The 22,643-nt window shown below is 47.1% G+C and overlaps 1 protein-coding gene across 1 annotated transcript in view; it reads left to right on the top strand.

Moving 5' to 3' along the window:
• ARHGEF37 (Rho guanine nucleotide exchange factor 37) overlaps positions 1-12,373 on the top strand; it is a 55,109-nt gene extending 42,736 nt beyond the window's left edge. The window contains exons 9-13 of the mRNA XM_082652067.1: positions 602-931; positions 3,968-4,096; positions 7,117-7,312; positions 8,852-9,009; positions 11,716-12,373. Of these exons, the coding sequence (XP_082508193.1) occupies positions 602-931; positions 3,968-4,096; positions 7,117-7,312; positions 8,852-9,009; positions 11,716-11,925 (1,023 nt within the window). The 3' untranslated portion in view covers positions 11,926-12,373. The remainder of the gene's footprint in view (positions 1-601; positions 932-3,967; positions 4,097-7,116; positions 7,313-8,851; positions 9,010-11,715) is intronic.
• Positions 12,374-22,643: the final 10,270 nt, after the last annotated feature.

Here is a 22,643-nt window from a genome sequence, read left to right on the forward strand (position 1 = left end):
AAGCCAGGCCTTTTCCACGACTGTCACATCCATAACAGTCCTGGGTAGTCAGCAGGGAAGAGATTATTATTAGTGCATTTTCCTGATGAAAATAGCCCCAGCTAGTGTTTACTGACCCTTGTTATCTGCCAAGCACTGTGCTAAACTCTACATTCTTTCCCTCATTTAGTCCTCACAACACAGCTTACAGGGTAGATACTATTAATAGCTCCATTCTGCAGATGAGAGCTTGAGGCTCAGAGAGGGTGACCTCCCAGGTTATTCAGATGGTCAATGGCAAGGATCTGTGCCCCAGGAACTATGCTTTTGACCACCATTCCATACAAAATTTTTCAGCATCTGTGCACAGTAACCGTATTAAGAAATGACATATATATTGAATACTTATTCTGTGCTAGGCACTCTGCTTGTTACATACATTGTCCCTATTTTTCAAATGGGCACATTGAGGCCCAGAAAGGTTGGATGTCGTGCTAGAGGTCACAGCTGGTCAGTGAGGGTGGGACTGGAGCCCAGTCCTGCCACATCCAAAGCCCCTTCTCCCTGTGCCCCGCCCTCTGCCACCTCCTTCCTCAACTCCCAAGTTCACCTCTCCCCACAGAAGCAGCGGCTGGAAGCCCTGGTGTGGCAGCCATTGTGCAGCCTGGCCAAAGCCTTGGCCGGCCCTCAGAATCTGATCAAGAAGCGTCTGGACAAACTACTGGACTTTGAGAGGGTGGAAGAGAAGCTGTTGGAGGTGGGCAGCATGACCTATGAGGAAGAGGCGGCCCGGCACATGTACGAGGCACTCAACTCCCTGCTAGTGGCTGAGCTCCCACAGTTTAAGCAGCTGGCCGTGCGGTGGCTGGGCCAGATCCTGTGCACATTTGTGACCCTCCAGAGGGACCTTGCAAAGCAAGTGCTGCAGAGAGCAGAGGGCAGTTTGGCCCAGGTAAGGCCTCTGGGACTGGGGTGTGCCTGGGGTATAGCCAGGCAGGGCCTGGTCGCCCCTTCAGCCAGCTGTTTGCAGGGGCTGGTCTGGGCCTTCCAACAGGTGCTTAGGAGGAGGTTGTGGGGACCTTCTGGATCTCTCTTATGCCTGTTCTCCCTCCATTAATAGAGTCAGATCATGAAAGCAAGAGTGAAACTGGGACTCCAGGCCACTCTCAGGCTCTGGGACTCAGAAGCACAGGAGACTCTGCTGGGAAAATACAGGCCTTGGGGCCACTCCCTGGAGTGTATTAGAAGTAGGTAACAGATGGGACTTCCCTGATGGTGCAGTCGTTAAGAATCTGCCTGCTAATGCAGGGGACACGGGTTCAAGCCCTGGTCCGGGAGGATACCACATGCCGCGGAGCAACTAAGCCCGTGTGCCACAACTACTGAGCCTGCGCTCTAGAGCCTGTGAGCCACAACTGCTGAGCCCACGTGCCACAACTACTGAAGCCTGTGCGCTTGGAGCCCGTGCTCCACAACAAGAGAAGCCACCACAATGAGAAGCCTGCACACTGCAGCGAAGAGTAGCCCCCGCTCGTCTCAACTAGAGAAAGCCTGTGCACAGCAACGGAGACCAAATGCAGCCAAAACAAAACAAAACAAAAAGAAGTAGGTAACAGAGAAGACAGGGTCCTTTCTACACAGTCAGGAGTAAATGTCTCAAGCTGTGCTCCTGCCACTGTTACTACTTCTAGCAGCTGCCTCCTTGTGAGCCCTTATGGTACATCTGTTTGGAACACTTTCCATATATTGTTTCACTTAATCCTCACAATAACCCTACAGAATAGATATTATTATTATTCTCGTTTCAAAAGGAAGCCAGGGCACAGAGGTTAAGCAGCTTGCCCAAAGGCACACAGCTAATAGCTCAGTTTGAATCCTGGCAGTTCAACTTCAGAGCCTGGGCTCTGAACCATAGCGCCTGACAGCCTGTAAAAGGAGCTGTCTGCTGAAAGCATAAATAGGTCACAAAGAGGTTTAGACAAATCTCCAAGTGCAAACTTTGATTTTAGAATTTTGAAGATTGGGTTGGTATAGGAAAGAAATCTCTCTCTGATGTCAACATCAGAGCTTAATGGCCTGTGGATCTAAGCTCTGGAGAAATTTCGGTACTGCTCATACCGCATGCTGTCTCCTGTGCTTCATGTGCCCCAGCTCAGCTTTCCCCATCCAATCTGTTGCATAAAAATTCCTCTAAAATTTGCCACCCACCCCCATCACTATCTTTACAGCCCATAGTCCCCCTCTGTATCTGCAGCCTCCACTTCCAGTGCACCACTTCTGAGTGTGACCACGGTCCCTTTGCACAGACTCCTTCTTCAGCCTGGAATGTCCCTCCCTGTTGCCCCCATGCCTTTCGTAGTGCCTGGCCTATGGTGGGGCCTGCCCAAATATGTGACAAATGAATGAATCTCTCCATGAAGCTCTCAGAATCCCCCTCCTCCAGGTGGGAGAACCCACCTTCCCATCCTCTGTACCCCAGCAGCCCTTAGGATGTGCTTCTGCTAAGCACTTATCAGAGCCTGCCTCCTGCTGGCCTGATGGATGAAGCCGGTTCCCCTCATTGAGCTTTTCTTCTTTTTGGCCCTCACAGCATTTAGTACAGAGTTCTGTCTCAGACACTCTTTTTGAATTAAGCCTGAACCATCTGCAAAAAGAAGCATTGCTCTTTCCTGAAGGCAGAGGGTAAATTTGATTAGATGATCTTTTCATTCTTCTCTCACCCTCTAGTTTTCTGTCCAGGGGAAGTCAACTTCATAAGAGCAGAAAGAGGGCATTTCTTTTTTTCTTTTTTCTTTCTTTTGGGGGATGGGGTGGGGCTGCGCCGTGTAGCATGCGGGGTCTTAGTTCCCCGACCAGGGATCGAACCCGTGCCCCCTGCATTGGGAGCACTGAGTCTTAAACTCTGGACCGCTGGGGAAGTCCCAGAAAGAGGACATTTCTTGATTGATCCTGTAATACAGAATCTTAGGGCCTGTCAATGATTGATGCCAGCTTCCTGTGTGTGTCGCATGGCCCATTCACCTGGACAGTCCTGTGGAGCCTGGGAAAGGCCCACATGGTAGAACCTCAATCTGTCTTCATCCTGGGGGTAGGGGAAAGGCTCTGAGCTAGAATGAAGCGTGGTGATTTTGGTGACCAGCAGAGAGGACATGTCTCTGTTAGCTGTGGGGCCCTGGTCACTCCTAGGCTGTCTGATGAGAATGCAGGAGATGACCAACAGGGCCAAGGTCCCGGGATGCACCATCATTCAGAGCTCCTCGGGTTCCAAACCAGCTCAGGCATAAAGACCTGTATAACTGGGAGGCCAAGGAGGGGATCAAGCCTCGGGCCCAGCTGCAGTCAGTGTTGCCTAGCTGCAGTCAGTGTTGTCGAAGCTCTGACTTTCACTCCCGTCTCCTGGCTGTTTCCCTCTCTGGGTTGGTTTTATTGTCAAGCAGGCCTTTTCTGCATCGTTGGAGAGAGTGGCTCCCAACAGCTCTAAGCGTTTACATTTACATCTCAGAATCTAAGAGTCACCCTCTCATTCTCAGCCTTCATGTACTAAATCTGATGGGAGTGGGAGTTAGGGATTGACATGTACACACTGCTATATTTAAAAATAGATAACCAACAAGGACCTACTGTAAAAAATAAAATGAAAATGAAAAAGTAAAAAATAAATTAAAAAATTAAAAAAAAATCTGATGGGTGGTTTCCAATTGGCCTTGCTCTGCTCCACTATCTACTCCCTGACCGATCACAGTGCTTAGGAAAAGGGATGCCATGATGGCCAGTCCTGTGGTCAGGCACCAGGAGGGGCAATACCGCTGGACCCCCAGAGAAGGACGCTTCCTTAAAGGAAGGTGGGGCAGTAGCCAGGCCAAAACAACAGCTGACCAAGACATAAAGGGCCATCCTAACACATCTAGGGCTGGGGTGTGGCTGTCAGGGTCTCCCTGTCCCCTCTCTCCCAAGGAGGGCTCTGATGACAGTGTCTGTCCCCACCTAGCTTCCCCACCACCACCTCTCTGATCCAGCCTTCAGGAAGCTGGTGGAGGATGCACTGGGCCAGACCAGTCATCAGCTTCACTCCTTTCAAGAGAACTTCGAGAAAGTGCTGCCACCTCCCACCACACAAGTAAGTGTCCCTCCTTCCCCTGCAAAGACTATCCAGTCCTTCACCTGCCAGTGGAGTGAGGTCAATCCCCTATTTCCTTTCCCTTTTCTTGTCCCAGTGTTCCTCCCCCTCTCCTTTCTCTGTGAGCTGGGGGTGGGGGTCGGGTGGGAATCTCATACACACACACACACACACACACACACACACACACACACGCTCTTCATGGGCAGTAAGCATAAGAGTGCACACACACACACACACGCACGCGCGCGCGCTCTTCATGGCCAGTAAGCATAAGAGCACGCGTGTGTGCGCGCGCACACACACACATGCACACACACATGCTCTTCATGACCAGTAAGCATAAGAGCACACGTGTGCACACACACACAGTGCACACACATACGCTCCTCATGGCCAGTAAGCATAAGAGCACGTACACACACACACACACACACACACACACACATACGCTCTTCATGGCCAGTGAGCATAAGAGTGCATACACACACACACACACACACACACACATACGCTCTTCATGGCCAGTGAGCATAAGAGTGCATACACACACACACACACACACACATACGCTCTTCATGGCCAGTGAGCATAAGAGTGCATACACACACACACACACACACACACACACACACACACACACACACACACACACACACACACACACACACACACACACACACACACACACACACACACACACACACACACTGTTCATGGCCAGTAAGCATAAGAGCAGGTCAGGAAGAGGAAAACGCAAACATTTTACTCTTAGGTGAAATTAGACATCATAATGGCTAAGTGGCATTTACAGCCTGAAACTTGGAGCTTCAAATTTTTCTCAAAATTTACCGTTTCCTCACCACCTTCTCATGGAACCTGCTTCAAATACTAGCATTCAAGATGAATTAAAAAATTTGAATAAGAAGTCATTTAAAATTTCTTTTTGCTGTGGAATTTTTAATTGCAAAGGACAGTATCTCAGCTGCATTGTGGTTTACAAAACTTTGGCCAGCCAAAGTCTTTTTTTTGGTAAAGCATTTATAACAAAAGGGTATCTTGCAGTCCACTTGAAGAATTCTTCAAGAATATATAAAATATTGTGTAGTTACTTTTAGTATATTTGAAAAGTAACTGAAGTAGCTGAAGGGAGCACGGGCTCCCAGAGCATCATGAAACCTGGTTTGAGAAAACAAACTGTATTTAGTCACATGTGAGATGTGAAGTGAAGGGTCAGGAGACAGCTCCAAGATTCCCCAGAAGGGAGAAGGGGCCCCAGAGACACAGGGGGGCAGTAAAGGAGCCCAGCAGAGCTGGACAGATACAGGCGGCCTTTGCACCTGGCCAGAGCACAGAGGACATCAAAGACCATCAGAGGTGTATGTGCACTTCAAGTGGGGCTGACTCCTCCTGGGGCCACAGCTATCCCCGCTTCCTCGCCCACCCTGAGATGCCCCAGCAGAGGACTCATCAGGGCTGCCGCATGGGCTCTGCAGCTTGGGGAGAGGAAGGGTGCAGAAAATCAAGAAGAGAGCAGCCACTCAGATGAGTAATGGAAACTTCTATCTTTTTCTACTTAAGACAAAATAACATTTTTCTTATTGGAAAAGCAATCCATGCTGATTGCAGAAAAAAAAAAAAGAAGATACAGAAAAAATAAATGGGAACATCATAGTCCTAGTGTGTTGGTAGGAAGAGAGGAGACCCCCCCCAGCCCCACCCTCCCCGCCTTCTCTCACCCACCCCTGCAACATGCACACACCCTCCTATAAATTCTTGACTTATTTGGCTACGCGTACAGAACCCAGAGGAGTGAGGTGGCCACCCAGGACAGGAGAGTCCCAGTGAGATCTTTACAGGCCTCCCGGTCCCTCCAGGGAGCACTGCTGTTCTCTGCACAGGTAGGGGCAGAGACTTGAGAAAGAAGGCAAACGTTTGCTACTCCATACTCCTGTTAACACCACCATTCTGAAAAAGAGCTACCCTGTCTCTACACTTCCATTTGAGGGCCTGTTTAGAAACCTGGAGTTCTCCTGGTTCTTGATCCTGATTCAGGAACCTATTGGAGGTAGGGGTAATGGCAGAGTCCATGCCCAAATGTCCCTGAAGGGCACCTCTGCCTACCTGCCTACACCCAGCACCTCTCCACCTGGAAATAATCATATAGACTATGATGAATATATATCTATCTATATATATCTAGCGAGAGAGAATATATAATAAATCTATATCCAACATTTTAAATTTCTTCTTTGTTTTACAAAAAGGGGACAATCGCCTGAGTCCCTTCTTGTTGATACTTTTGCTGGAAACAGTGAATGAAAAAACAAAGGCAGTGCCAGGAGATTTTTAGATGCTCTGAAAATGCACTGAATCATTCTCTTCAACTAGATGGCAATTTCCATCGGGGAAAAACTGTTTCTGCTATGCCATTCACAAGGCTTACCATGCCTTGTACATGGTAGGGGGCTCAATAAATACTTGTGGACTCAAAATGCATGGAATAAAAAACCACATTTTCTTTGTTCACACATGTGTCTACATATGCTGGCCCTGTGCTAGCTGTTTAAGATGCCAGGCGAGTAAGGCCTGGTGCCCACATGAAGCTCATAGTTTTGCTCATTGGGGTTAAAAGACATGTGTAAGGCATTTTCCTGTGGGACAGCTTAGCTTGATGCTATGGGCAGAATTGAGGCCCCAGTCCTGGAGTTCTGTAATGGAGAGACTCAGAAACTGCCTTAGGAGTTTAGAAAACCCAAGAAGTTTAGACCAGAGAAGGATTTTAGAAGTTAAGTTAGAAGTTTCTTCTGAAATGCCTTTGGATACTAAGAGCATGTGTTTCTCATCTGATCCAGCCATCTATTAGTGAGGAGACGGTTGCCCCGACTGGGATGGACCGATGGGCAGCAGAGGTGGGCTTGGCCCAGGACTCCTAGCTGTCAGAACGTGGGCCAACATTGGCGCCAGCTTTAACACTCCAGCTCCAACACCTGTGCCTGTCTCTGTCCTTTCTCTCCCAGCCACTCCTTCCAGGGGCTGAACACCAGGTGCAGGCTCTCCTGAGCAGGTATGGCCCAGGAAAGCTGTACCAGGTGACAAGCAACATCAGCGGGTCTGGGACTCTGGACCTGACTTTGCCTCGGGGCCACGTCGTAGCCCTCCTTCAGGACAAGGACACCAAAGGCAACAGCAGCCGATGGCTGGTGGACACTGGAGGTATGTGGGACTTCATGGGCACTTCCCCGCCCTTTGGGAAAACTGTCCAACAGGAGCCAGTGGGGAGACATAGGCACTCTTGTGGGCAGGGGTCCAAATCCAGGATGGGAATGAACATAGGTGAACATGGAGGGCATGGGGTACAGCTGGCTTAGTGTGGTGCATGATATGCCAAAAAGAGAAATTCACTCTTACATTACAATATCCATTATCAAGCACCTACTGTGTGCTGGGTGCTGTGTAAGGAAGACAAAGATCTGCCTTGGGGACCTCACAGATCATTTGTGTAGACAGAGTTGTGTGGAGAGAACTCAGCATCACTTTGAAGGAATGGAGAAGGGATGGAGATACGCAGAGAAGTGACGTTTAGATCCTGACTGTGTAGACAGAAGTCTGACATCCAGAACAAGGGAGGTGTTATCCTGTTCCCTCTGCACTGGTCATGACCCTGGTGTGCTGCTCAGATGTAGGGGCCCCAGGAGGGAGCAGGGCAGGAGGCAAGGAGCACCATGAACCCAGGAGGAGAAGGCCCACCAGAGTGTCTTCCACAGAGGGGCATGTGACCCACAAGATGAGGGTTACACAGGATTATTGGGAGGGGATCTGCCGACAGTTTTTCCCCCTTCAGACATTTTATTTTAATTCAGTATTTTAATGTGTATTAGAAAAAATATAACTAGTACAGAAACCCATGATTTTATTCATTATTATATAGTACAACACTAAGTTTTAAAAAGTGAGTTTATTAAAAAAAATTAAGATGGTACAAATCTGGCAAGAATCATGAAAGGGTAAAATCCTAACTCAAGTTGAAAAACAGCTGAATGGGGATTAAAACAAGGTCCTTGGGGTCCAGAGGACCGGGTTTGGGCCCCAACTCTGCACTGTACTAACTGCATGACCCCGGAGGAGTTATGGAGCCTCTCTGAGCTCGGTTGGCTCAGCCATACAATGGAGATAACAATATGGACCTCAAGAGTTGATGGAAAGACTAGATGCTGGTTCTGGCACCAAGCAAGCTCTCAGGAGGTGATGGCCATTCACAGTGACAGCGACCAGAGCACCACTGGAGTAGCTGTTACACGAGAAAGAATTGGGGGCACTTGGAGAAGAGAAAGGGAATTTCTGCCTCCTGGGAAAGGCAGTCCTGCGGTGAGGAAGTGGCCTTGCTTGGAAAGGAGACCAGTGGTGCCAGCACCAGGAAAATAGTCTTCATACCAGTCCGAGGAAGAACTGTTTTTTTTTTTCCGAGGAAGAACTTTTTATCTCTGCCAGAGCTGTTCCAAATGGAGTGGGCTGCCTCCGTGGGGAATGAGCTCGCTGTCACTGGGATGAACAAGCAGAAGCTAGAAAGAGTGAGTGCAGGGTGCGGGGTGGGGGGCAGTTTGTGAGGTTCCGCGATAACCTTTTGAGGTCCATTTTAGTGTGAAGAAGCTGTATTGGAGATATTCACATCTGTGAATGGTGGTGACTTCCTCTACCTCTGAAAGGGATGGGCAGTGTGATCCACAGCCAGATAACGTTCTGTGTGTCCTGCAGGACATCGAGGGTACGTGCCAGCTGGGAAACTGGAGCTGTACCACGTGGTCCCCCGTGAGGAGGAGCTCAGAGGGCAGGCGAGGCCTCACAGGGACTCCCAACGTCAGACACCAGAGCCCACCTTGGCCTCTGTCCCTTCTGTCCCAGCAGTGACCCAGGTGAGCCTGGAAGAGGGCGGGTGGGTTCACATCCCCATGGCCATCTGGAGTGGGGCTTTGATTTTCCTCCTGTCCAGAGGGACTACCACCCTGTGAGGCCAGGGCCTCAGTCAGTGGCCACACCAGTGTCCTGGCCAGGGTGGGACCTGGAGAAAGGAGCCTCTTGTCCTTGCCACATCAAGAGCAGGGAGTTAGTCCCTTGCTCCCCATTAGCAGAGCACGTGGGATTATTTCGTTCATTCGTTTGTTCATGCATTTGTTCATTTATTCAGTATTCACCAGGCACTGTGCTAAATAAGAGATGCAGTGATGAGCAGAAGTCAACCTTGGCCCTTGCCTTCCTCAAATTTATAACCTGGGAGGTGGGGAAAACAGCAATTAATAAAATAATCATATAAATAATCACAGTTCTATTAGTGCTAAGTGCCAGAGCCTTAGGTGTGGGAGAGGTTCAGGGAAGGTCTTTCTGAGAAGAATCACGCTTTTGCTCAGATTTGAAGGGTGGTTAGGAAGTAATTGGATAAAGGGTTGTGGATGGGAAGAGCTTCCCAGAAAGCATGCCCAGCGAATGCAAAGGCCCAGCGCCGGGGAGGACAGGGTGAGTGAGGAACTGAGTGGAGCCAGTGGGGCTGGGACGGTGAGAGCGGTGGGCTGGAGAGGTGGGTGGGGCTAGCCAGCCGGGCCTGTGGCCTTGGTGAGGGTGTTGGCTTTCCCTTAAAAGCCATGGGAGGAGGGCTTCCCTGGTGGCGCAGTGGTTGAGAGTCCGCCTGCCGATGCAGGGGACACGGGTTCGTGCCCACATGCCACGGAGCGGCTAGGCCCGTGAGCCATGGCCGCTGAGCCTGCACTCCGGAGCCTGTGCTCTGCAATGGGAGAGGCCACAACAGGGAGAGGCCCGCGTACCGGAAAAAAAAAAAAAAAGCCATGGGAAACTTGTACATGCATGTTCGTTGCAGCGTTATTCATAACAGCCCCAAAGTGGAAACAACCCATGTCCATCAACTGATGAAGGAATAAACAAAATGTGGCACATCCACACAATCAAATATTATTCAGCCACAAGAAAGAATGAAGTGCCGACACATGCTACCACATGTAGCTCGGTAGAGAAGGCCATGTAATATATGATTCTCTATACGAAATGTCCTGGATAGACAATTGCATAGAGACAGAAAGTAGATCAGTGGTTGGCAGAGGCTGGGGGCAGGGGGAATGGGAAGTGACTGCTAAGTGGTCTAGGGTCTCTTTTTGAGATGATGAAGATGTTCTGGAATTAGATAATGGTGATGGTGGCATAACCTTGCGAACATGTTAAAAACTACTTTATTGTACACTTTGAAAGGGTGAATGTATGCATGTGAATTATATCTCAAAACAAAAAGTGTTGGGAAGGCTTTTCGGGGCAGAAGCTTAGTGGGGTCGCTGTGAGGGCTGATTGAGGTAGTTAGCTGGCTGGCATATGTGAGCCTCAGTAAATGGAGGCTGCACTCACAGTTATAAAGGAGGAGCTTCACAGGTGATGGATGAACAACAGAAAGGACCCAGGCTGAGGGGTGGGAGCCCAGAGGCTTGCAGTGAAGAGCCAGGGGATGCCGCAGGCCAGGGTGGCTGAGGGAGCCTGGAGTGGGCTGCAGGAGGGCTGCATAGAAGCCTGCGGAAGCTGTGATGTACAGCTGTGGCACATGCTGGGAGGGCTCTCAGGCCAGTGCCGGGAGCCTTAGCTAGAAGTGGTACACCAGGGCTGCCTCCTGTTGGACATACCCACCCATCAGCAAAGAACCCACAGGGATCCCACCAGAGAGCCTCGCCACCCAACTCAATCCCAGTGGCCGCCAGTGTGAGTAGTGTCCCGGAACACCCGCCCAGGGGCTCATGTGGTGAGCTCAGCTGTCCATCTGCCCAGACACAGCAGCCGCTTCCTCTTTGGTCGTGGGGCTGCTCAATGGGACTCACGTGGGGTCATCCCAGTTCCCCCTTGCCCCTGATTGTTCCTGAGCCTTGGCACACAGTAATAAAAGTCATGGTAAAAATAGCGAAAGCAGCCTGCATTTGTTGAGCCCTTACTATGTACCAGGCACAGGCATCCATTCATTAAATTCCCACAATTACCTGGAGGGAAGGATATCATTACTTCCATTTCACAGATGATGAGAATGAGGCCCAGGGAGGTGAAATATCAGCCTAACAAATGCCCTCTCCTCCAATTTTTTTTTTTGCCTTTCAACAAAGTCACCTAACCTCCTTCCTGTCTCTGCTCCAAGCTGGGAAACTGGCCTGGGCAGATGACACCCTTTGATCTGAGGAGGGTTGTGGGGAAGGGATGCTGCATCCCCTGCTCGGTGAGATGGCAGCAGTGGACTGAGAGCACCCCTTCTGAGGTCAGACAGGCCAGCTTCACTCCTCTGTGATTTTGAATAAGTTCCTTGACTTCTCTGAGTCTCAATTTCCTTATCTGAAAAATGGGGCAAACGGAATTAGAGAATTGTGAAAATCAAAACCAGGCAAAGAGCCTGCCACATAGTAGCTATTAGTGGGAGTAGCGGAAGTAGCTGATGGCTTTGGACAAAGGATGTATTTGGGAGGCAATGACTGCTCAGCGATGGGGACTGAGTCGGGTGGGAGGGAAGAGGATAAACAGCTTCTCTAGGTCAGGTTTGTCTGTCCTCCCACCCTGACCATTTCTGTGTCGCTCCCCGTGTGTTTCAGGTGGTGGCAGTGTACCCCTTTGTGGCCAGAAGCAGCCATGAAGTGAGTCTGCAGGCAGGCCAGCAGGTGACTGTCCTGGAGGCCCAGGACAAGAAGGGGAACCCAGAATGGAGCCTTGTGGAAGTGAACGGACAGAGGGGCTATGTGCCTTCCAGCTTCCTGGCCAGGGCCCCAGGTCCAGCTCTGTGGGGCTGGAGTCTGCCCTCTTAGGGTTGCCCTCCTTGGAGCCCATGTTCCAAGAGGCTTAGAGACTGTGACCCTGGGAGGGAAAAGAAGCAAAGAGAAGGTGGGGGTGGATGGGGAAATCAGGCCAGGGTGGGGTGAAGGGCACCCAGAAGGCAGCCAGAAGAGGTAGGTGGGCCTTGCAGAGTGCCTGGCGTGGATGAACATGAAAGGCTCCAACCAGGACGGCTCATTATGTCTGCATGAAGAGGGCGTTCCAACCTGAGTCACAACACCTGGGATGGCAGGTCACAGCTGATTGGCCAGGACTTGCTTATGGCCAATCTTACCTGTGCTCCGTCTGGTCCTGCCCATGGGAGTGGGTCCCCCAGGTGAGCTTTACCTGTGCGCTGTGTGGTTGCATGGAGGCACACTGGAGAGTCCAGAACCGCCTGACCTAGAAGTTCACTTCCTTCCTGTGGTATAAAGAGATACAACAGCCGACCAGTCAGCTTTTATTTCTCCACGCTGGGAGCTGAGTTATCTTGGGCAATGAACCCCTGGGAGCCCTCTCTAGCAGGGGAATGAGGGCTTGTCGGGGCAGTGGAGAGGTTCCCAGGAGACTTTTGGCTGGGCCAGGGAGTAGGTGTGAGCAAGTCATGATTCTGGAATGTGTTAAGGCAAATGCAGAGGCTGCTCCAGGGAAGAGGGGATTTTTGAGGGTGTGTTAGGTGGGGTGTGTGAGGCTGTTAGCAGCAGTTGTACACTGCTGCTGTGTTCTCTGGATTAGGAGACAGAGGGGTATGCAAGTCATAGAGGAAACTATGTTAAGCAGGTAACTAAAGGCCTGGTGGGTGGGTAATGACTTGGTTTCCTGTTTCTGGAAGAAGGGGAGCCAGTGGAACCCCCAGTGGTTTCAGGAGGCTGCTGAGGGCTTGGAGGCAACAGTGGAGGTGATGTCAGTTGGCTGTGGCCCCTCAGACATAGGACACAACCTCAGTTTTCCCATCTATAAAGACCTAACTCATAGGCTTGTGGTGAGAATGACATGATGCTAAGGATGTGGAAGCTCCTTGCAAGTCATGAAGTGTGATATAAATGTAAATTGCAGGATGTCTAGGAAGTGGTCTCAGGATGGCCCCAGCCATCGGCTGGCCGCTCGCCATGCCCATGGCCATGATGGACATTATTAATCACTGCGGCATCCTTTCCCATAAACCCAGGATCCCTCCCAACGCTGCAATCTAGGTAACCAAACTCTTGAACTTGGTGAGATCAAACTTACTGTCATCCCTTTCTAGAACTTAGAAACTGAAGCCCCTCAAAACAGTTCCTGTTCAAGGAAGACTGACCGCTGGGGCGAATTTGGGTGCAGCCGCTATTGGATCATCATCTCTAGGTTGTAACTTGGGGCTCACATAAATTCCAAGATTCACAGGAGAGGGAAAAGGTGATCCATTGTAACTTTTAAAACAAATCACAGATCGTTTAAAAATATATTACAGAGAGGGCAGAGTCAAGATGGTGTACTAGGAGGACGCGGAATTCGCGTCTCCTCACAACTAGGGCACCTACCGGGCACCAGTGGGCGACCACGGACATCTAAGGGGATGGGAGGAACCTACAGTGACCGGGTAGGACGTGGGGCATGGGGGGAGTGAAGGGGGAGGAGAAGTGGAGGCTGGAGGGGACTGGCGCCCCTGAGGGGCAGCTGGGGGAGGGGAAGGGATCCCATGCCCAAAGAGGGAAATTGGGGAACCATTGAGAGGGCAGGATCAAAAGGGAGCATGGCCAGGTTTCCCCTACCCACTTAGGCCCCCAGGAACCTGCTGAGATTCTGGGCCTGATCCTCTGCCCACCGAGGACCCCTCCAGCCACGTGGGTCCTGAGGGAGTGGGAGAGAGGAAAGGGGGAGAAAAAGGCCGAACCTCCAGGACCAGCACCCCTGAGGGGTGGCTGAGGGAGGGGAGGAGTTCCTACACCCAGCGGGACCCACCCATGGTTAGGGGTCCAGCGGCGACGGGGGAGACCCTGGGGGGGATGGTGGGGTAGGGGCGCGAAGGAACGGAAGGGAACGTGGTCAGTTGGAGCCCTGTTGGGCTCCTGGGCCTAATCCTCTGCCCTTGGAGCCTCCCTCCTGCCGTGCAAAGCCTGAGCCCTGGCCCTACAACCCACCCAGGGCCCTGCCTCTACACTCAGAGACCCCGTCCAACGCGCTGGGCCCAGACCCCACCCACACACCCTCACTCAGGGCCCTACCCCCAAACTCCGGAGCTCCACATTCCAGAGGGCCCCCTTTCCACGTGCTGCCTCTCCCCTCTGCGCAGGTCCTAAGCAGAGGCCCCGCCCCATGCTTGAACGTCTCCCCCCTACCTGCCTAGGTCCCACCCCACCCTAAACCCCGCCCCTGCCTAAGTTCCACCCCCGCCTAAACTCCGCCCCCATAGCCAAGGCTTTTTTTTTTTCTCTTTTAGATAGGGGTTCTGTTTTACCTTGTTGATTCATTATTTTTCCTAATATATTTTTTATCTTTCTAATTTTATTTTGTTTTTTATTCTTTGATCTTGTACTGTGCCTTTTTTTCTTTCTTTTTTTTTTTTTTTACCGCACCATGAAGCTTGTGGGATCTTGGTTCCCAGGCCAGAAGTCAGGCCTGAGCTCCTGTGGTGGGAGCTCTGAGTCCAAACCGCTGGACTGACAGAGAACCTCAGACCCCAGGGAATATCAATTGGAGTGAGGCCTCCTGGAGGACCTCATCTCAGCACCAAGACCTAGCTCTGTCCAACTGCCTGCAAACTCCAGTGCTGGACGTCTCAGGCCAAACAACCAGTAAGGCAGGAACAGAGCACCACCCATCAAAAAAGAAAAAAAAAAATGAAACAACAAAAAAATATGTTACAGATGAAGGAGGAAGGTAAAAACCTACAAGACCAAATAAATGGAGATGAAATAGGCAACCTACCTGAAAACGAATTCAGAGTAATGATAATAAAGATGATCCAAAATCTCGGAAAAAGAATGCAGAAAATACAAAAAACATTTAACAAGGATCTAGAAGAACTAAAGAGCAAATAAACAGTGATGAACAACACAATTACTGAAATTAAAAATACTCTAGAAGGAATCAATTGCAGAATAACTGAAGCAGAAGAACGGATAAGTGAGCTGGAAGATAAAATGGTGGAAATAACTGCGAGGGAGCAGAATAAAGAAAAAAGAATGGAAAGAATTGAGGACAGTCTCAGAGACCTCTGGGACAACATTAAATGCACCAACATTCGAATTACAGGGGTCCCAGAAGAAGAAGAGAAAAAAGAAAGGGTCTGAGAAAATATTTGAAGAGATTATAGTCGAAAACTTCCCTAACATGGGAAAGGAAATAGTCAATCAAGTCCAAGAAGCACAGAGCATCTCATACAGGATAAACCCAAAGAGAAACACGCCAAGACACATATTAATCAAACTATCAAAAATTAAATACAAAGAAAAAATCTTAAAAGCAGCAAGAACAACAGCAAAGCAACAAATAACATACAAGGGAATCCCTATAATGTTAATGGATGATTTTTCAGCAGAAACTCTGCAAGCCAGAAGGGAGTGGTGGGACATATTTAAAGTGATGAAAAGGAAAAACCTACAACCAAGATTACCCAGCAAGGATCTCATTCAGATTCGATGGAGAAATTAAAACCTTTACAGATAAGCAAAAGTTAAGAGAATTCAGCATCACCAAAGCAGCTTTACAACAAATGCTAAAGGAACTTCTCTAGGCAGGAAACACAAGACAAGGAAAAGACCTACAAAAACAAACCCAAAACAATTAAGAAAATGGTAACAGGAACATACATATCGATAATTACCTTAAATGTAACTGGATTAAATGCTCCAACCAAAAGACATAGACTGGCTTAATGGATACAAAAACAAGATCTGTACATATGCTGTCTACAAGAGACCCACTTCAGACCTAGGGACACATACAGACTGGAAGTGAGGGGATGGAAAAAGATACTCCATGCAAATGGAAATCAAAGGAAAGCTGGAGTAGCAATTCTCATATCAGAAAATATAAACTTTAAAGACTATTACAAGAGACAAAGAAGGATACTACATAATGATCAAGGGATCAACCCAAGAAGAAGATATAACAATTGTAAATATTTATGCACCCAGCCTAGGAGCACCTCAATACATAAGGCAAATGCTAACAGCCATAAAAGGGGAAATCGACAGTAACACAATCATAGTAGGGGACTTTCTAACACCCCACTTTCACCAATGGACAGATCATCCAAAATGAAAATAAATAAGTAAACACAAGCTTTAAATGACACATTAAACAAGATGGACTTAATCTATATTTATAGGACATTATATCCAAAAACAACAGAATACACTTTCTTCTCAAGTGCTCATGGAACATTCTCCAGGATAGATCATATCTTGGGTCACAAATCAAGCCTTGGTAAATTTAAGAAAATGGAAATCGTATCAAGTATCTTTTCCAACCACAACACTATGAGACTAGATACCAATTACAAGAAAAAAACTGTACAAAATACAAACACATGGAGGATAAACAATACACTACTAAATAACCAAGAGATCACTGAAGAAATCAAAAAATACCTAGAAAAAATGACAATGAAAACACGATGACCCAAAACCTATGGGATGCAGCAAAAAAGTTCTAAGAGAGAAGTTTATAGCAATACAATCCTACCTCAAGAAACAAGAAAAATCTCAAACAACCTAACCTTACACCTAAAGCAATTAGAGAAAGAAGAATGAAAAAACCCCAAAGTTAACAGAAGGAAAGAAATCATAAATATCAGATCAGAAATAAATGAAAAAGAAATGAAGGAAACAATAGCAAAGATCAATAAAACTAAAAGGTGGTTCTTTGAGAAGATAAACAAAATTGATAAACCATTAGCCAGACTCATCAAGAAAAAAAGGGAGAAGACTCAAATCAACAGAATTAGAAATGAAAAAGGAGAAGTAACAACTGACACTGCAGAAATACAAAGGATCATGAGAGATTACTACAAGCAACTATACGCCAATAAAATGGACAGCCTGGAAGAAATGGACAAATTCTTAGGAAAGCACAACCTTCTGAGACTGAACCAGGAAGAAAGAGGAAATATAAACAAACCAATCACAAGCACTGAAATTGAAACTGTGATGAAAAATCTTCCAACAAACAGAAGTCCAGGACTAGATGGCTTCACAGGTGAATTCTGTCAAACATTTAGAGGCGAGCTAACACCTATCCTTCTCAAACTCTTCCAAAATATAGCAGAGGGAAGAACACTCCCAAACTCATTCCACGAGGCCACCATCACCCTGATACCAAAACCAGACAAAGATGTCACAAAAAAAGAAAACTACAGGCCAATATCTCTGATGAATATAGATGCAAAAATCCTCAACAAAATACTAGCAAACAGAATCCAACAGCACATGAAAAGGATCATACACTATGATTAAGTGGGGTTTATCCCAGGAATGCAAAGATTCTTCAATATATGCAAATCAATCAATGTGATACACCATATTAACACATTGAAGGAGAAAAACCATATGATCATCTCAATAGATGCAGAAAAAGCTTTTGGCAAAATTCAACACCCATTTATGATAAAAACTCTCCAGAAAGTAGGTATAGAGGGAACCCACCTCAAGATAATAAAGGCCACATATGACAAACCCACAGCCAACATCGTTCTCAATGGTGAAAAACTGAACCATTTCCTCTAAGATCAGCAACAAGACAAGGTTGCCCACTGTCACCGCTGTTATTCAACATAGTTTTGGAAGTTTTAGCCACAGCAATTAGAGAAGACAAAAATAAAAGGAATCCAAATTGGAAAAGAAGTAAAACTATCACTGTTTGCAGATGACATGATACTATACATAGAGAATCCTAAAGATGCTACCAGAAAACTACTAGAACTAATCAATGAATTTTGTAGAGTAGCAGGATACAAAGTTAATGCACAGAAATCTCTTGCATTCCTATACACTAATGATGAAAAATCTGAAAGCGAAATTAAGGAAACATTCCCATTTGCCATTGCAACAAAAAGAATAAAATACCTAGGAATAAACCTACCTAATGAGACAAAAGACCTGTATGTAGAAAACAATAAGAAACTGATGAAAGAAATTAAAGATCATACAAACAGACGGAGAGATATACCATGTTCTTGGATTGGAAGAATCAACATTGTGAAAATGACTATACTACCCAAAGCAATCTACAGATTCAGTGCAATCCCTATCAAACTACCAATGGCATTTTTCACAGAATTAGAACAAAAAATTTCGCAATTTGTATGGAAACACAAAAGACCTCGAATAGCCAAAACAATCTTGAGAAAGAAAAACGGAGCTGGAGGAGTCAGACTCCCGTACTTCAGACTATATTACAAAGATACAGTAATCAAGACAGTATGGTACTGTGGTGCTGGGAAAACTGTACAGCTACATGTAAAAGAATGAAATTAGAACACTTCCTAACACCATACACAAAAATAAACTCAAAATGGGTTAAAGACCTAAGTGTAAGGCCAGACACTATAAAACTCTTAGAGGAAAATATAGGCAGAACACTTTATGACATAAATCACAGCAAGATCCTTTTTGACCCACCTCCTAGAGTAATGGAAATAAAAACAAAAATAAACAAATGGGACCTACTGAAACTTAAAAGCCTTTGCACAGTAAAGGAAACCATAAAAAAAACGAAGACAACCCTCAGAATGGGAGAAAATATTTGCAAATGAAGCAACTGACAAAGGATTAATCTCCAAAATATACAAGCAGCACATGCAGCTCAATATAAAGAAAAAAAAAAAATCCAAAAATAGGCAGAAGACCTAAATAGACATTTCTCCAAAGAAGATATACAGATTGTCAACAAACACATGAAAAGATGCTCAATATCACTAATCATTAGAGAAATGCAAATCAAAACTACAACGAGGTATCACCTCACACTGGTCAGAATGGCCATCATCAAAAAATCTACAAACAATAAATGCTGGAGAGGGTGTGGAGAAAAGGGAACCCTCTTGCACTGTTGGTGGGAATGTAAATTGATACAGCCACTGTGGAGAACAGTATGGAGGTTCCTTAAAAAACTAAAAATAGAACTACCATATCACCCACTACTGGGCATATACCCTGAGAAAACCATAATTCAGAAAGAGTGATGTACCACAATGTTCATTGCAGCACTATTTACAATAGCCAGGACATGGAAGCAACCTAAGCATCCAACGACAGATGAATGGGTAAAGAAGATGTGGCACATCTATACAATGGAATATTAGCCATAAAAAGAAACGAAATTGAGTTATTTTTAGTGAGGTGGATGGACCTAGAGTCTGCAAGCAGAGTGAAGTAAGTCAGAAAGAGAAAAACAAATACCATATGCTAACACATATATATGGAATATAAAAAAAATAAAAAAATAAAAAAGGTTCTGATGAACCTAGGGGCAGGACAGGAATAAAGACGCAGACATAGAGAATGGACCTGAGGACACGGGGAGGGGGAAGGGTAAGCTGAGATGAAGTGAGAGAGTAACATTGACATATATACACTACCAAATGTAAAATAGATAGCTAGTGGGAAGCAGCTGCATAGCACAGGGAGAGGTGCTTTGCGACCACCTAGAGGGGTGAGATAGAGAAGGTGGGAGGGAGGCGTAAGAGGGAGAGGATATGGGGATATATGTATACATACAGCTGATTCACCTTGTCATACAGCAGAAACACAGCATTGTAAAGCAATTATACTCAAAGATGTTTTTAAAAATGTCATATATATATATATATGTATATATATATATATATATATATATATATATATATATATATATATTACAGCCATGACCGTTAGCCAAGTAGCTACAAATAAAACATTTTTGGGAAAAAAAAATTTTTGGAACCAACCCACCTTAGAGTGTGTGTAAAAATATGTGGCAGTTTAGACTTAATTCCAGGAACATCTCTGTATTATAGCTGTAGTGCCTAAAGCTGTTAGCTCTGGTATTTGGAGAGCCTTTAAAAGTCTATACATGTCTTTGTCAGTCTGTAACTTACCTCCTCTGGGCTTGTGAAAGTGTGAAGGCTGCATACATAATGCAAAACTCAGTCCCTTCAATCCCTCTCCCAGCAGCAAATTCACTCTCCAAGATGCTCATGACTCATTTTCCTTTCTCTTCCCTGCTCAGAGTTCTGATACAAACAGGAAGCACAGGGGAACAGATAATAAAATAAGAAATCCAACTGTGGTTCCATAATACTTATGAGAGCCTACAGAGTGCTAGAAACCTAGCTCAGGGCTTCTCAACGTGGCTGCCCACTGCTTGCACCGGGGCAGCTTTAACTATGACTGAAGCCAGGATCCCACTCAGAGATGCTGATGTAATTGGTGTGGGGTGTGGCCCAGCCTCAGGAATTCAGAGAGCTCCTCAAGTATTTCTAGTGTGTGGCCAGGGTTGGGGACCTCTGCTCTAGACACACAGTGGTGGTCGAGATAGACCCGGGGTTGGAAATGGTCACAAGCTGTTAGCTAGGATGTGCCCCATCCAAACTTTGTACTTGCTCAGACGTTTCAAACAGGCAGCTTCGCAGCCAAAATAAATAAATAATTTTAAAAGTTATTTTTTTAAAAAAAGGGACTTCCCTGATGGCACAGTGGTTAAGAATCTGCCTGCCAATGCAGGGGACACGGGTTCGAGCACTGGTCTGGGAAGATCCCACATGCCACGGAGCAACTAAGCCCATGTGCCACAACTACTGAAGCCGCGCACCATGTGTTGCTCTGCAACAAGAGAAGCCACTGCAATGAGAAGCCCGCGCACCGCAACGAAGAGTAGCTCCCACTCGCCACAGCTAGAGAAAGCCTGCGCGCAGCAGCAAAGACCCAATGCAGTCGAAAATAATTTTTTAAAAAAGTTATAAAAAAACAGCAGCTTGAGAGGAGGTTTGAAATAGGACAGCCTGTTCTGTCAGGTCCCAGAATGTATATTTATTAAGTGCCATTAAAAGGGACCTGAAGAGAGGCTTCCCTGGTGGTGCAGTGGTTGAGTCTGCCTGCCGATGCAGGGGACACGGGTTCGTGCCCCGGTCTGGGAAGATACCACATGCTGCGGAGCGGCTAGGCCCATGAGCCATGGCCGCTGAGCCTGCGCATCCGGAGCCTGTGCTCCACAATGGGAGAGGCCACAACAGTGAGAGGCCCGCGTACCACAAAAAAAGAAAAGGACCTGAACAAAACTGGATATTCTTGTAGGCATAAGGGAGAAAACTGAAATATTCTTGGAACCAAATCTATCTCATGAGGAAAAATAACAATGTATTCAGTAGCACATAGGTAATGGTTTCTCCTAGGGGATGAGATTAAAAGTCACTGAAGGGTGAGAAAATGCATAATTGAGAAGATGGAGAATGGCCTGAATTTTCTCCAGGGGACTCTGTGTAATGTGCCTTTCCCCCTCCAAATACCTAGAACCATTGCCCTGTGACTTATGTATTTCAATGCTGGACTGTCACATATTAGACTTACAAAGGTATTTGTCTGTGAATTGAACAAGACTTCCAGGAGGTGAAGACTGATTCACAAGGGTGACCCTTGCTCCCTGCAACAGAGTGAGACCTCTTTAATCTCTTGGGCTCCAACCTAGTTTTAGACATGAGGACAAGATTACAATATCAAAGGAAAGATGAGCGAATTCTTGGTTAATGTGGTGAGTCTAGCTTGGTGAATAACTGATGTCAACTACTGGGAATAAAGGACTTGAAGATGAAATGCCGCTGAAATTTGTGTGACTCTAACCATTGGATGGTCAGATGCCCCAGTGTGGCATTTGTTCACTAGATACTTGCCATATATAAAAATGGCACCTCCTTTATTCATGTGTTCATTTAGTGAGTGTCTACTGCACATCTTTGGTGCCTCCAGGATTTGGCCTTAGCTGCTGGAGATGCAGTGAGAAGTCAGAGAGACCAGGACCCTGCCCTCCCAAAGCCCACAGTTTGATGAGGGAGGCAGACAAGGCAACAGTTAAACACAGTGTTAATTGTTAGGGTAGGGTGATAACAGGTGCCACCAGAGCCCAGGGGAGAGGCCAGCCCCTGACTCAGACTTGGTGGCTAAGGAGGGCTTCCTGGAAGAAGTGATATCCAAGCTGATGGGTAACAGGTTAGATGAAGGTGGGAGGGAGGGCACATGCAAATGCCCAGAGTTAAGAGCAAGCACAGCTCATCAGGGAACTAAAATGCTATAGAGCTGGAACACAGGGTGTGCGTAAGGGTGGTGGGTACAGTGCGAGATGGCTTAGTGAGGTCTGCCTGGTAAGGAGCTTTGGGGTTTATTCTGAGGGCAGTGGTGGGGGACACTAAAGGGTTTCAAACAGAGGAGTGACACGCCCAGAGTTGTGTTTTAGGATGCAAGTTCTGGTTTATCCTGGAATCTCCCTAAGCATCTGTCATATGCCTCAAGTAATAGATGTTCAGTACACGTTGCTCAGATAAACAGCCCAGATGGGATGGGAACACTGAAACCTACTTCCAAGGAATCTCCCATCCAGCTGTAAAAGACAGACTGGCACCTGGCACCACAAGGCAGGATGCCGTCAGCCCCAGAAGGGTGCTATTTACCAGGCTCATGGGTGTTCAGACAAGGAGGAGCTTTGGGGTCGCTGAGGTGGTCAGGGAGGCTTCCTGGAGGAAGTGGGGCAGGTGCTGGCT

Source organism: Grampus griseus (genome assembly GCF_964374135.1).
Source record: "Grampus griseus genome assembly, chromosome: 3".
In the NCBI taxonomy this organism is placed as follows: domain Eukaryota; kingdom Metazoa; phylum Chordata; class Mammalia; order Artiodactyla; family Delphinidae; genus Grampus; species Grampus griseus.